Source organism: Pleurodeles waltl, chromosome 8 (genome assembly GCF_031143425.1).
Source record: "Pleurodeles waltl isolate 20211129_DDA chromosome 8, aPleWal1.hap1.20221129, whole genome shotgun sequence".
In the NCBI taxonomy this organism is placed as follows: Eukaryota; Metazoa; Chordata; class Amphibia; order Caudata; family Salamandridae; genus Pleurodeles; species Pleurodeles waltl.
This window is the reverse complement of record NC_090447.1, coordinates 332,991,661-333,005,952: the sequence shown is the minus strand read 5'-3', so window position 1 is coordinate 333,005,952 and position 14,292 is coordinate 332,991,661. Positions and strand designations below refer to the sequence as shown.

Below are 14,292 nucleotides of genomic sequence, written 5' to 3'. Positions count from 1 at the left end.
CCGCATTAACGTCATTTTATGACACAAAACTGGCGCAAACTTACAAAATATTGTCCCTTATTTATACTTTTTGCTGCAAAACTGCACTAACTCAGTTTTGCACCAAAAAGTTTAGCACCGGCTTGCACCATTTCTGTGCACCAGCCGGGCACCATATTTATGGAATGGTGCAAGCCGGTGCAAAGGGTAGGCTAGAGTTTAAAAAAATGACTTTAGTCGGGTGGAGCTGGCAGTATAGAAGAAGAGGGTTTAGCACCAAATAATGGCTTTAGGCAGGTTAAAGTAAAAAAAATGACTCTAACCAGATTAGCGTCATTTTATGGTGCTAAACCTACCATGCCACATGACTCCTGCCTTAGAAAAGGCAGGAGTCATGCCCACCACCCCAGTGGCCAGCACAGAGGACAGGGGTCCCCTGGGCATGGCCATTGCACCCTGTGCCATGTATGGGGGCCCATTTCAGGGCCCCCTATGGCACTTTCAAAAATAAAATGCACTTACCTGTACTTACCTGAGATGGGGTCCCCCATCCTCGCAGTCCCTCTAGTGTGGGTGGGGGTACCCCTAGGGCCTAGGGAGGGCACCTCTGGGCTTATTCCATGGTGTTCCACCATGTAAATAGGGCCACAGGTCCCCTAAAGCCTGCCCTGACCCAGGTCTTAAAAAATGGGGCAAAGCAAGCTTTGCCCCATTTTTTGACCCCTCCTCCCTCCCTTGCACCATTTTTACATGGGAGTATAAATATGGTGTTAAGGCCATAGAGTCATTTTTTTGCACGGGAACGCCTACCTTGCATCTCATTAAGGCAAGGTAGGTTTCCACTTCCAAAAAATGAATTTAACTCCATAAATTTGGTGCTAGACGGGTCTAGCACCAAAGTATAAATATGGAGTTAGTTTTGCACTGAATTAGAGTAAAAAAAAAATGACGCTAATTCAGTGCAAACAGAGTATAAATATGCCCCTTAGCGTCAAAAAATGATGCTAATCTGGTCAGAATCATTTATTTTGACTCAAAACTGCCTAACGTCATTTTTTTTTTAAGCTAGCCTACCCTTTGCACCGGCTTGCACCATTCCATAAATATGGTGCCCAGCTGGTGCTAAAAAATGGTGCAAGCCGGTGCAAAACTTTTTGGGGCAACACTGCCTTAGTGCAGTTTTGCACCAAAAAGTATAAATAAGGCCCTTGGTCTATGGAAACTAATTATAACTACCCAGTAATATGTTTATCTAAAATATTACTGTTTTAAAATTACGAAGCTGCTAAGTGACTAAGAAGATGGACAGGCTGAGTAAACAGATGTGGAAAGGTGATATTTTATTTATTTATTCTATTTATGTATACATCTCTCTTTTTAACTACTTTTAGCCTGTTTAAAATTACTATGCCTCAAATTGCTAAAAAACAGACACCACTCCTCAAATTTTAAACCCTCTGTTTTCCTGTCTGAATTAAATTCTCAGTGCTCATGTAGTTCACCCTGTTCTTCAGGAAAAGTTTTAAACACTGCTCCTATTCCAACAAAATGCCTCACTTTTGTCTTGAATATAAAAAATGTTAGCGCTCTAATTGCTCATTAGAACTCTGTGAAGCCACTGCCATTGAGTACTAGGGAGTTAACTGGTGCTAGAAGTACATGTTTGAAATAATGAGGAAGGTATTTGAGTACTCACAAAAAGTGTGACCTCAGTTTATTTTTCTATAGCACGAACCATAATTTCCATGACCAAAAGAAACCTCTCATTTTTAAGTGTCATCTGCACAGTGTACATACGCTGTCTGTGAAATCTATTATTAACAATAAAAAAGCTTAAAAAAGGCTTAGAGCATTCCCATTGGCTTCAAGGTAACTCTTGTTTCCTTGCTTTTTATTGGTCAGTGCCTCCTCCTCCTCAACTCCCACTTTATCCTAGGGCTTCATTTTGTCCCTGCTGTGGAGCATGGACCAAGCACAGATTTCTGTCTGTGGCCAGTCTCCTTCCACTGATCGTAGACTTCTTCATGTACTTTTTAAAAACTTTTATACATGCACTCTTAAGAGCCCATTTGTCTGCAGTGCCTCTCCCTCATGCACACCCACCTTCCGCTGTTCCTGGTCCCTTCTTCATTTTGCTTTTCTGCCACCTTCTTCCCACTGTCCTTTGTTTCTGATCCCTGCCTTTACTTTCAGTTTTGCTGCCATTCCATTAATATGGCCTTTAGGTGCGACACACTTTTTTCATGAATAAAGAATGCAAGCAATCTAGTTGCGCATTACTACTTTGTGGTAAATCTGTATTTGATCACAAAGGAGTTATAAGACAGGATGCTGCTTGTATTAAAAGTGCACATTTCAGTCTGAATGTGGAAATTGTTTCTGAAATGGATGAGAAAGATATTTGGTAATGCACAGGAAGCATGTCATAATTTCAGATTTATAGATTTCTACAGCACTTACGATATGTTACAAGCCAGAGGAACCCCTTATTTTGATCTTTTACTGCAGTATCCTTTGTACGAAATTCATTTATGTTTTACAGCTTTCATTTTATCAAGATAATGTTCAGGTGTGCCACACATTTATCATTAGTGTATAAGGTTAGTGCTATAGGTGTTCTTTAGTCATCAGTGGTGAAGATTCAGTTCATTATTACGGAGTAAACTGAGAGTCTGCTGCTGGTGTTGACAGTTCATGTTTGACTTTGTATGTTAGAATCATTTACTGAAATTAATAAGGAAGAGATCTGAGAACTCATAGAAGTTGTGCCTCACTATCCACAATTTCTTTGACAAGAAGAAACGTCTCATTATTCATTTACTGCAATATCCTGTGTAGGAAATATTTCCAGAATTTTAGTACTCTAGTTGTTCATTAGAACACTTTGCAGCGCTGCCATACAACTCTCGGGAATCAACTGCTACTGTTGGATGTACAGGTTTTGCTCATAATATCTAACTTTATTCTCATATGTCTGAGAAATCGGCCGAAAACTTTCAATGGAGGAGACGAGGTGGGTGAAATTGTTTTTTGGGGAAATTTTTTGCATATTCTTAAATGGTGTCAAAGTTAGCAGTAACCACAAAATTGCTCTTCTCATGAAAATGGTGACCTAACCATATATATATATATATATATTTTAAAAAAAAACCCTTAACCTCTACCACTTTTGAACCATAAAAAAACCCTTACTTCATTTATCTCTACCTGCTCCTGAATACTGAAAATCCCTGATCTTACTTTCCCTATACCTGCCTGTGAACTCTAAAGAACCCTTACCCGTTTATCTCTACCCGCCACTGAACTGCAAAAGAAACCTTAACTCCCTTTACCACTTTTTCATCCTGAACCCTAAAAACTCCTTATCTCCCTTTACCTGTGTTCATCCTTGAATGGTAAAACCCATTACCCCTTTGCCTCTACTTGCACCATAAACCTAAAAACCCCTTCACCTCATTTCACTCCTAAACTATAAAGCTCATTTTGATGAAAAATGGCACACAACTGCACTCAGGCAGTTGTGTATCATTTTTCTTGACGCCGACTAATGCCATTATTTAAAGCCATTTGTGTGTCATATTTATGGAATGATGCACAATGGCACTAAGGAATGGCTAGCGTAAAAAAAAAGATGCTAGCCAGGGGGATGGTGTTAGGGGGAATGGCGCTAGTGGGACAGAAATTACTTTAGGATGGTTTGCGGGAAATGTTTTGCCGCTAGTCAGCTTTGTGTCATTTGCTGATGAACAAGCAGCCAAAAATATGACACCTGTCTAGGTTTAGACAGGAGTCATGCCCACCACCACAATGCCCACCACAGTTCCCTGGGCAAGCCCAAAATACTCAGTGCCAGGCAGGGGGCCAGTGTAAGGGGCCCCCAATGGCACTTTACAAATATAAAATATACTCACCTATACTTACCTGGAATGGGGTCCCCCCTCCTATAGTGTCTCTGTGGTGCGGGTGGTGGCGTTGCTGGGGCTTGAGGTGGGCATCTTAGGGCCCATTCCATGGTGTTGCACCATGTAAATATGCCTATCTGTACTCTAACGCCTGGTCTGACACAGGTGTTAAATAATAGTCCGCCTCCCACCCACTCGTCATTTCTGTGCCGGGAGTTGAATATGGCACTGGGGGCTAGCATCATGATTAGGACGGGAGCGCCTACCTTGCATCTCATTGACAGAATGTGGGTTCGCGCATCCTAAACATGGCGCTAACTCCAATATTTTATTGCTAGATGGGCCTTGCATCAAAATATAAATACGGAGTTAGGTTAGCACCGTTTTAGCGCCAAAATAAATGGTGCTAAGGCAATGCTAACCATCTCTTACTTTGGACCTAAATGTGTTACATAAGTAACCTCTTTGCTGTATAATTGGAGCATGACAATAGAAAATATTTTTGAGAGAGTTTTGGAGGACACAATTATGATGATGAAACCTGTATTTCATATGAGACTATGAAATATTTCCCATATTTTCCAATTCTCTGTGAAATAGGGGTTTTATCCGCAGGTAGCTTCAGGGGGTGTCTTGGTTGTGACACCCCCCCCCCTAATAAATGCTTTCATAGCTTAGTAGCTGGATCTGGTGCCTTGAGTCTGTGTTGTGTTTTATCAGTTTACTGAGTCCTTGTTGTTTTTTCTTGTTGTGTTGATTTCACTTACATATTTTAACTTGTTCATATTTTAAAACACACACATTTTAACTAGTTCACATTTTAACAAACACACACATATTATGTCCAGTTTCCTAAAAAAGTAGCACATCTACTGTCAGAGAAGCACCCCTTACATGTATCAAATTTGCTGCTTTATGGAATTCACAAACCTTGGCAATAGTAGGCTTAGAAAGCTGCACAGTCTCAGGTTTACAGGCATTCTAGAGGCATTCAAACACCCAAAAGGAGATGGGACTAATTCCCACAAATAGTCTAACCACTGGCAGTCACTCACGGTGACATTCCAAACCATCATTTTTCTGCTACTGTGCCAGACTAGACAGAGCACTGTGATTTAGGGTTTGGCAAACGGAGTAAAGACAGATATGGTGACAGAGGACTTTACATCAGTCATCCTGTCTTTCCTCCATCAGCCAAATTTAGAGGTCTGCAAGCCCAGCATACATCTGTATACTGTGGCATGGACTGACATGGAGGTTTCTATCAATGTAGGAAAAGTTTGATGGACAGCTCCAGCACACATGATGGCCGACCATTAAACTTTTCCAAAATGTTTTATTTTTGAAAAACGAACTTCCAAAGATTTTGAAAAAAAAACAACAAAAAAAAACATAATGACCACCACATGATGGGTGCTTTTTTCCGTGGCGGGGTGTGGGGTAATTTCTCTTTTTTATTGCCAGTCACCTCCAGGATACACCTGGCAGTGATGGACGGTAAAAAAAGTTAATCAGACTGTCCGCTCTAAATAGGACAGATGTTCATATTGTTTACCTATGATGGCATCTACCCCCGTTGGGCTGTGAAAGGAACGTTACACAGACTCCACCAGCGGAAAATTTGCAGTCCGCCTGACTCAAAATCAGGTGGGCAGACCACGAATTTGGAAGAGAGGGTACTCCATTACTGATCCAGTAGAGTACCTGTCCACCAAAATCTAAACCAGCCCCAGAGTCCCACTTAATGCAAATCAGTACTGACCCTGCCCCTCATGGGAACAGTCGAATTCCTGCTCCTCATGGGAACAGTGAATTCTCACTCATTCACTTTGAAGCCCACTGATTTTGACTGGAAATTTGAGAGTTCCCCTTCCCCCAAATCTAAGTGACTTTGCTTTGCCCCTGTTTTTTTACCACTACATTTTGTGCAATAAAAGCATTCCCACAGGATATCTAGGTGTGATTTTAAAGAATGGAAAATCTATGCAAACCTATACATACTTGATGATCTTTGGGTAGTAGGTATCCAGCAGACAATATTTTTAAAAGGCTGGTATTTGTGACTTAAGTATTCTTACCATGAGGGAAGTGTAGGCCAAGTCAAGTGAAAACCACTCAAATTTGCCCATAGCAGTGCAGGTACCACAAGCAGCAATAAAGCAATCTTATTTTCCCCAACATCTTTTGAAATTGATATACAAATGTTTTAAAACCATAGCCCATTCTGCACAGTGGCTTGTGATTTAGACTTAGCAGGCCAGCAAGTCAGGTGGCACTAAATTGAACTGACACTCTACCCTCACTGTAGTCCAAGAAAGGTACTCACCTGTTTCTCCAGTGCACCACTCCAAGAGGCACAGGCAGAGGCAAGATAGGTTATTTAGTTTAGGCACCAGGTGAGATTTGTATCATGTTATTCGTTATCATGTTATTCAGCACAGAGTGGCCTTGGTACTGACAATGGATTTACCATTCCCAAAAGTGTGGGGTCCATGTACATATAAAGGTGCACAATTGTTGCTATGTATATGGTTATTAAATTACCCACTTTTTCCATCAGCAGCTGTATGGGCAGCAGATACTTGACAACATGGGTTTGGAGGCTTAGTTTGATATAGATATTCTAGTAATCAGGTCTCAATGAATTTCTGAATAGTCCGCCACTTTTGGCACAGGATGCATTCTAGTTCACATTAGTTAGTTCACATCGTCTTCATATACACAACTATAATGACCTTCCTCTATTGTGTGACATGCAGATCACGGCACCACCAGCCTTGCCAGGAAGAGTGACGCAAACACAGTCACATTGATAAAGCAAATGCTGTGGACACAGACTTATTTCCAAACATTATGCTGCCTTCTAAAAGTAAAGCAACTTTAAAACACGTCCATGCAGATATTAAATACTTGTTACATAAGGGCATATTAGAGCCCCGCATTTTGGTCTCATGTATACATTTTTTAGTGTCCCTAGTCATATATTTCATGAGCAGGTGCCAACTTGGGGATATATGTACAAAACCTATTTTGACGTCACAAACAGCCTAATTCGCTGAATCAGGCCGTTTGCAACCGCATGAAAGGTTTTCACAATGTACACAAGCCAAATTGGGATTCAATATCCTGCTACGGAATTGCAATTTGGAGAATCAGGATATAGAAGGGGTGTGTTTGGGGCGTCCCTTCCTAATAAAGAATCACAGAGATATGTATCAATGTTTTGCGCATTATGGTCACAAAACTTTCACTTTTTAAATACACCTCAAGGGAGGTGGTAACCATTTGCAAATGGGACCCCTTTCCCTTTGTGAATGGTGTAACAAATATTTTAAAGAGCAGGCAGTGGTCTAAGTGACCCCTGCCTAGTCTTAAAAAATGAAATTTAAACGTTTCATTTTATTTTTTGAAACACATCCTGTGTTCTTTTAATGAACCTTAATGGGCCTCATACATTAGGAATTTCAATTATCGCAATCCCTAAAATGTGTACATATGGCCCTTAATGTATTGCACTGCAACCTTTTTGAACTTCTGCACGTTTTTTCTACTAAAACGTATGATCTCATTTTACATGGCAGTACTTCGGCTGTTCCTACTGCAGAATGTCTCAGTATGACAAACAATAATGTTATGAATACAAAACCAACATTTAAAACAAAACTTAGGATTGCATTGCAAGCTCCAAAGAAAGTACCACAAGGGCATTCACAACTTTAAATAGAAACAATATATATATTTTTAGATTCTTAATTCATTGGGGAATTTAACATTTACATCAGCCTAAACTATATTTGGCCCGCTGCGTATAGTCAACAATAGGTTTTAATTGTGGAACAAAACAGACACTTCTTCCAAATCCTCAGAAGCATCCACTGCTACTCGGTTATTGCTTTCTAGGCACCATGCATTTATGCTTAAACATTTTCTGCACAACATACATGGACCGTTACCAATAAGTCTTCTTAATTGGTTCTGGGCCAGAGAAAGCCAGCCCAGTATCAACAGAACAAATCACCATCATGTTTCACTTAATCCTATTTATTGGATGTTCACGTCTTCCAGCTCATTGATATTTGTCTAGTTCTGGGATGCAGAAAAGGGAAAGCAATCCACAAAATAATCCACAGTCTTTTTCTGAGGCCATCTAAACTCAGAACCCAGGAATGAAATGATACACAACAGTCAACTATATGGAATAGGGCCTGGCAGTCTCAATTGTTTCATATATGAGCTGAGATATATTCGTAATTAGAAAAATGTATTGTGAAGAGTGTGAACTCAAAAGAATCTACAAAACCCTCATCTCCAACAGCAACTAAAAAAATCCTCCAAAAAAGAACAAGATGGATGTCTGATTAGTTTTGTTCCAGGTGTTCTAGTGTTAGTTTGAGCAAGCCTTGATATGCTCATGTGCAACATCTGCCAGAGTTCAGGGAAGCAGACCTCCCATCAGAAGGTCTGCCACATAATCACATGTCCCTGCCAATCATTGGTAGGCCAGCATATGGTTCCTCTGTTGATGTGCCCCTAAGAATTGCATTCCTCACACTGGCATGATAGGATGTAGCGGTAGGTCGCCGTCAATCTTCGACCACCAGAGCAGCGCAGTCGCATGGCTTTTAGCTTGGAAGTCTGTGGACGGCAGCAGTGACAGGTTGATCGGAAGGGTTGTTTAAGTACTGTGCTGAAGGAAACCTGTGGGTCTGAGCGAGAAGTTTGACTGCAACGCCCCTCACATCGAGCCAGAAGGACCATCTAGAGGATGAGAAACGAAAAAGAATCAGAGATAGAAATGTTCTTTGATCTAAGTACACATACAAATCTGAATTGTGAACAGTTTGCATTACTCTTTCCTCTAGCTAAGTACTGGCCAATGAACTTAACTTGGACCCTACCACGAAATTACATTTTAAAGACACATAAACAGGTTCAGAAGGAGGATTAAGTACAGTGGATTAGGTTGCAGAATGATCTTTAAGCCAGGGAAGGATTTGTGGCCATGTATTGTTGAAGTGGAAAGCGGTTATCTTTTCAGGGAATCAAGAATGGGGCAAGCGAGCAATGGAGGATTTTTTTAAAGTGATTTGAAAGAGAGAAATCATGAATGATATAAGCTTACTTTTTCTATACAAATTTATTTTTGGTGAGATGGGGCATTGATGAGGCTCCTCCACATGCTGGATTTTCTACCACAAATTGGGGAAAATGGGAGACGATGGGCCTGGTAATAGAAGCACTTGAGGTGTATCTGCAAACAGACTTGACAAGAGAGGACATAAAAAGATTCTACCACAGATGCTTTCATATTGCAATGGTCAAAACTGATAGATGGGCATGTAAATATTTGTTCAGTCAGGAATTGAGGGCACAATGGAGTGCTTTCCTGATTTTCCTGGTAGAGAGTGAAGGAGCAGTGGGTATGTCTTGATCTGCTTAGGAGAGGACTTTGGGCGAGTGGTGCAGGAAGTTTCTTGTCTGACGTATGTATGTATAGTTCTGGTGTGTTTTCATAAGGTTGGGGTATATATACCACAGAATAAGACTTATTTTGTCTAGCTGGGAAGTTTGGGTATGTTTGCCCACCTTTCTAGGTTTGGCATTAGCCAAGGTTTTTTGATTTTTTTATAAGACTATATATGCATAATATACTTCCTTAAAGGTGGTTTTGACCTGTTCTCTTTATCAATTGCTCTGTTGTTGTGTCAGTCACATTTTGCTTCCACACACTACAGCATGGGGGGGGGAGGGTGAGCCCACTTCAGTCACTAGGTAATGTCACTTGGAGTGAATGCCTTTTGTTCTTTCAAAAGGAGCACATCTATAAATGAGAAGGTTCTCTTCAGTGCCAGTGTTTTGTTTTTACTTTATTACCTTTTCCCTTTGTGTATATAGTCTAATGAGACAGCAGGGGCTTTTCTTTTGTACCAGCTCTCATGTAGACCACAGGACACATTCCAGCCTTATTAGTTCCTATTTCCTTCTGAGGGTTTTGTAAAACTTGTTTGTAGTGACATTTGTATAGGACTACTACTATTTCAGAACATACAAAATTGTGTCCATTTGAAACTGTTCTTCTTAAAGTTTTCATTTTTTTGTTTGTGAGCAATGAAGGTAATTTCTATTTACAAAAATCTTACAAAAACAGCATCAACACAGAGGCTGAAGCCAAGAGATAAATTCTCTTTTTATGTCTGATGTTATCCAATTTCTTTTGATTTTACAAAAAATGTGCATGTAACAGTCAGTTACAGGGTTTTTCATCCATGAGTCTGTGGTGCCATTCACATTTTTCTTCCACCCACTCCAGCATACATTGAAGGGTGATGAATCATGTAACATTTTCATATATTATAGGGGTTCTTATAAATGTTTTATCTTTCTTGTGAATAGTTATGTACACAGAGAGCACATGAGCAATGTTTTTTGAGGAGACAGGTGTGCACAGACTTTCTTATATTTGTGTGGTTGTGATGCCAAACGGACAAAAAAGAAAGGTAGAACAATAGGGAAGAGACTAAAGGCAACAGGAGGCCTGGAGGGGATAAAAGATAGGGTAGTCAACAAAAAGGAGATACATTCATATAGACTGTACATTTTATGTTATGTTTAGGTATGAGAGAAGAATGATTGCAAGCAAGTGGGTGGGAAAGCCTCGACCAATGGATTTTCATTTTTTGGGGGCATGAGAAAACACTATGTCCATCTGCAGTTTTTTTCTCTTTATGAGCGAAAGACATTATAGCCACTAGTAGACTTTATTTTAGCGAAGGATGGATGCTCAGAGCCTAACATATGTCAATTGTTGAGAGGGCTCTGTGTTTGTGTTTTAAAATTTGAAAGATTCTCGACATTGGTTGTTATACCAGCAATGAACATAACCAATAATTATCTACCCCCATGAATCTTTCCAGAGGACGTAAAGAAAGCACACGTGCAGCCATCAATGAAGAGGAACACTTTGGTCTTTGAAGACCGTAATAATTATAGACCAGTTTTTAATTAAGATCCATCAATTTCTAGAATCCAAGCATTTGCTTTCTAAAGACCAAACAGAATTCTAGTCTGGAAGAGGTACAGAATTTACTTAATCATGATTTAGGACAATCTACAGAAACAGTAGATAAAAACAGCTTAGTGAAACTATTTCTTCTGGATCAATTGGCACCCTTGACACAGTTTACCATTGAAGCCTAGTTCTCAGACTCAAAGAAACAGACATTGATTGTACATTTCTTGCTTCCTATTCTCCTCAATGCTATACCAAACAAAAGCAGGAGTTCCGAAAGGATCTATCATCTCTCCTCTTCTCTTTAGCATATACATGAAGTGATCACCAGAACTGCTATATTTTACCCTTACCTGCTACAAAAATGCAGACGCCACACACCTACTACTTAAACTGGAAAACTCCAAAAACATAGTAAACTTATGTCTCAAAAATTGCCTCAAAGCTACAAACCAACTGATCAGATAGAACTTTCTTAATCTGAATGCATCACTTATAGAGAGTAGAAAAGTTGTCATCCATTAACTCTCTGGTTACACAAAGTAGGATACCCCAAAAGAAGTATGGACTTTGGAATTTTCATGGACTCTGCTCTCTTAATCAACTGCCATGTGGCCTTACTAACAAGCTTGCTTTCTTAACTATGAAGATATGTAATGTCTTTTTCCTCATCATGGATTTCCTCAAAAGAATTCAAGAAACAACATCACTTATCCTCTCAAATAGCGATTATGTGAAAGGATTGTCTCACAGGAACTCCAGCACAATCATGAGACAACCTCATTAAATAACATCAGAATTCATCTGCAAGGTAATTCTACATTTAAAGACAAACATCTCCCCTCCCATTAAGGCTCTTCACTAGCTACCAGTTACAAGAGGATTTTCATTCAAACTGTAATGTATTATTCACAAGGCACTCAACAAATGGTCCTCAGTACCTCCAGATGAAAATCAACAAATACCTGTTGCCTACAAATTTATGTTTCAGACTAGCACCACGATTAATCATATAACCTTACAGAAAGAGAGCGGTTGGTGGCACTACTATATCCATGCAGGCTGCCAAATTACAGAACAACCTTCACAGAAAAAATAAAGTCCATAGACACTCATCAGGAAAATGGTTAAGCGCTGCCTTTTCCTGCCCTGCCTTCATGGACACCATGACATGAAATTCTCTAAAACCAGAAAACACAAGACTTAGGGGGTCATTCTGACCCTGGCGGCCGGTGACCGCCAGGGTCACCGACCACGGGGGCACCGCCAACAGGCTGGCGGTGCCCCGTCGAGCATTCTGACCGCGGCGGTTCAGCAGCGGTCAGAAACGGAAAGTCGGCGGTCTCCCGCCGACTTTCCGCTGCTCGGGAGAATCCTCCATGGCTGCGGAGCGCTCTCCGCAGCCATGGGCATTCTGACACCCCCTACCGCCATCCTGTTCCTGGCGGGTCTCCCGCCAGGAACAGGATGGCAGTAGGGGGTGCCGCGGGGCCCCCATAAGAGGGCCCCACAAAGTATTTCAGTGTCTGCAAAGCAGACACTGAAATACGCGACGGGTGCAACAGCACCCGTCGCACCTTCCCACTACGCCGGCTCCATTCGGAGCCGGCGTCCTCATGGGAAGGTAGATTTGCCCTGGGCTGGCGGGCGGCCTTTTGGCGGCCACCCGCCAGGCCAGGGCAAATCTCAAAATACCCTCCTGTCGGGGGTAGACTGGCGGGCGGCCTCCGCCGCCCGCCAGTCTCGGAATCACCCCCTTAATCTTTCACTCTATTCAAAGAAAAGCGCTAATCAGCTTGTCTATAAACTATGGAATATCAATGTGTGTCTTTCCCAATGCCAGACCTTTTTCTAGCCCAGTCCCAGTTGCTTTTAGCGATGATTTTTACATATTTGTATCAACTTGTTTCTATTCTAGGAATACGAGGAACAAGCTGCTTTTTTAGTTAGCCTTTGCACTCCATGTAATCAGTATTTTATTTCCAAGGCTAAAGAACATGGTACACAATATGCTAGTTGTGTTGCCCAATCAGGAGACAGCTTCTAACAGTTAAACACAGCTTTGCATTGGAACTATACTTCCAATACTGTATGTGTTGGAAAATGGGTTATTGGTAAGGGCAGGTATGTACCTACACTTAGCAATAGGCCACTAACCTCCACTTAGGTCCAGTTAGGTCTCAGTAAATTAAACCTAGCTCAACCCTTATTAACTTGGCAACGAGCGACAAAGCTTAACTTAGAAGACATATGTGTAAAGCATTTAAAAATCACAAAAAAGTAAATAAGTAAAACACTAAACACAATAAAAATCCAACACCAATTTATAAAAATAGTTTAGATTTTTATCTTTCAAATGGCACCAAAACGAATAAAATCAGATAAGGGGACCTGGAGATATGATTTTTTTTAAAGAATGAATGCTTTCTAGCGCATTCAAAACAAAAAGCGCCAATCTGGTTATCTGATCGCACCTTGACTAGGACAAAGTGAAAGTTTAAGGCTAACCGCGAAGGAGCCTTGCTCGGCTACAGCCCACAGGAGGCCTCGGTCAGAAGTTTACCTTAGGACTTAGTCGTTTTTCTGGAGATGTTCTTCAGCGAGACCAAGTCACCAGTCCAATATGACCTCCTGGAACTCTTCTTCGGATACGCGTTGTGGGAGCCCTCAGTGGAGATTTCTACCTTCGGACTTAATCGTTTTTTCGAGGTGAACATCCTTCGACCGGGGCAAACCTGAATCTTGATCCGACGCCCTTGGAGCACTCTTCGGATACACTGCCTGGGAGATCCCAGTCAACTTCTTACGATCGGACTTAGTAACTTTTTCAGAGATTTTATTCACTGGGACGGACCTGCAAGTCAGGCCGGGTCACGGTTGAGGCAAGCCGGCTAGAGTTGCCACGGCGGGTCGGTCCCATTATGGAGCTTTTCTCCAAAAGTTCCCCAAACTTCTCCAAACTTCTGGATCTTCTTCCAGATGTTCCTTTAAGGGTCTTTTGAGGTCAACAGTTCACCCCAAGGTTCCAGAAGCTCTGAGATGCTCCTTGAGGGTACGGACTACAACTCCCAGAATGCACCTGGTGCAAACTCCTTGTTGACCACTGGGCAGTGGTCAGCTGGTTGGTTTCTTCAGGAGTTTGTGCAGGGGACTCTGTAGCAAACAGGGTGTCCCTCCTTGAACCAGTTTAAGCCAGGCAAAGTCCTTCTTGTGGTGAAGCCCAAGTGTGCAGCTGATGCAATCCTCCAGAGTGCAGTGTCCAGGTGCAGAGGTCCAGCAGGGCAGTACTTCTTCTTCTGTAGTTCTTCCTTGTTGGAATCTGATAGGGATCTGATGTGTGGATGCAGGTCTGCCAGTTTTATCCTTGCTCCTGAGTAAAAATCAGGGGGGTCCTGGTTCTCC

At 41.4% G+C, this 14,292-nt stretch overlaps 1 protein-coding gene across 5 annotated transcripts in view; it reads right to left on the bottom strand.

Annotated features, from left to right (window-relative positions):
• Positions 1-7,906: 7,906 nt before the first annotated feature.
• Positions 7,907-14,292, bottom strand: part of NDP (norrin cystine knot growth factor NDP) — a 333,976-nt gene continuing 327,590 nt past the window's right edge. For all 5 annotated transcript variants that reach the window (XM_069204196.1, XM_069204195.1, XM_069204197.1 and 2 more), the window contains one exon: positions 7,907-8,639. In XM_069204196.1, coding sequence (XP_069060297.1) covers positions 8,412-8,639 — 228 coding nt within the window. In that variant the 3' untranslated portion in view covers positions 7,907-8,411. The remainder of the gene's footprint in view (positions 8,640-14,292) is intronic.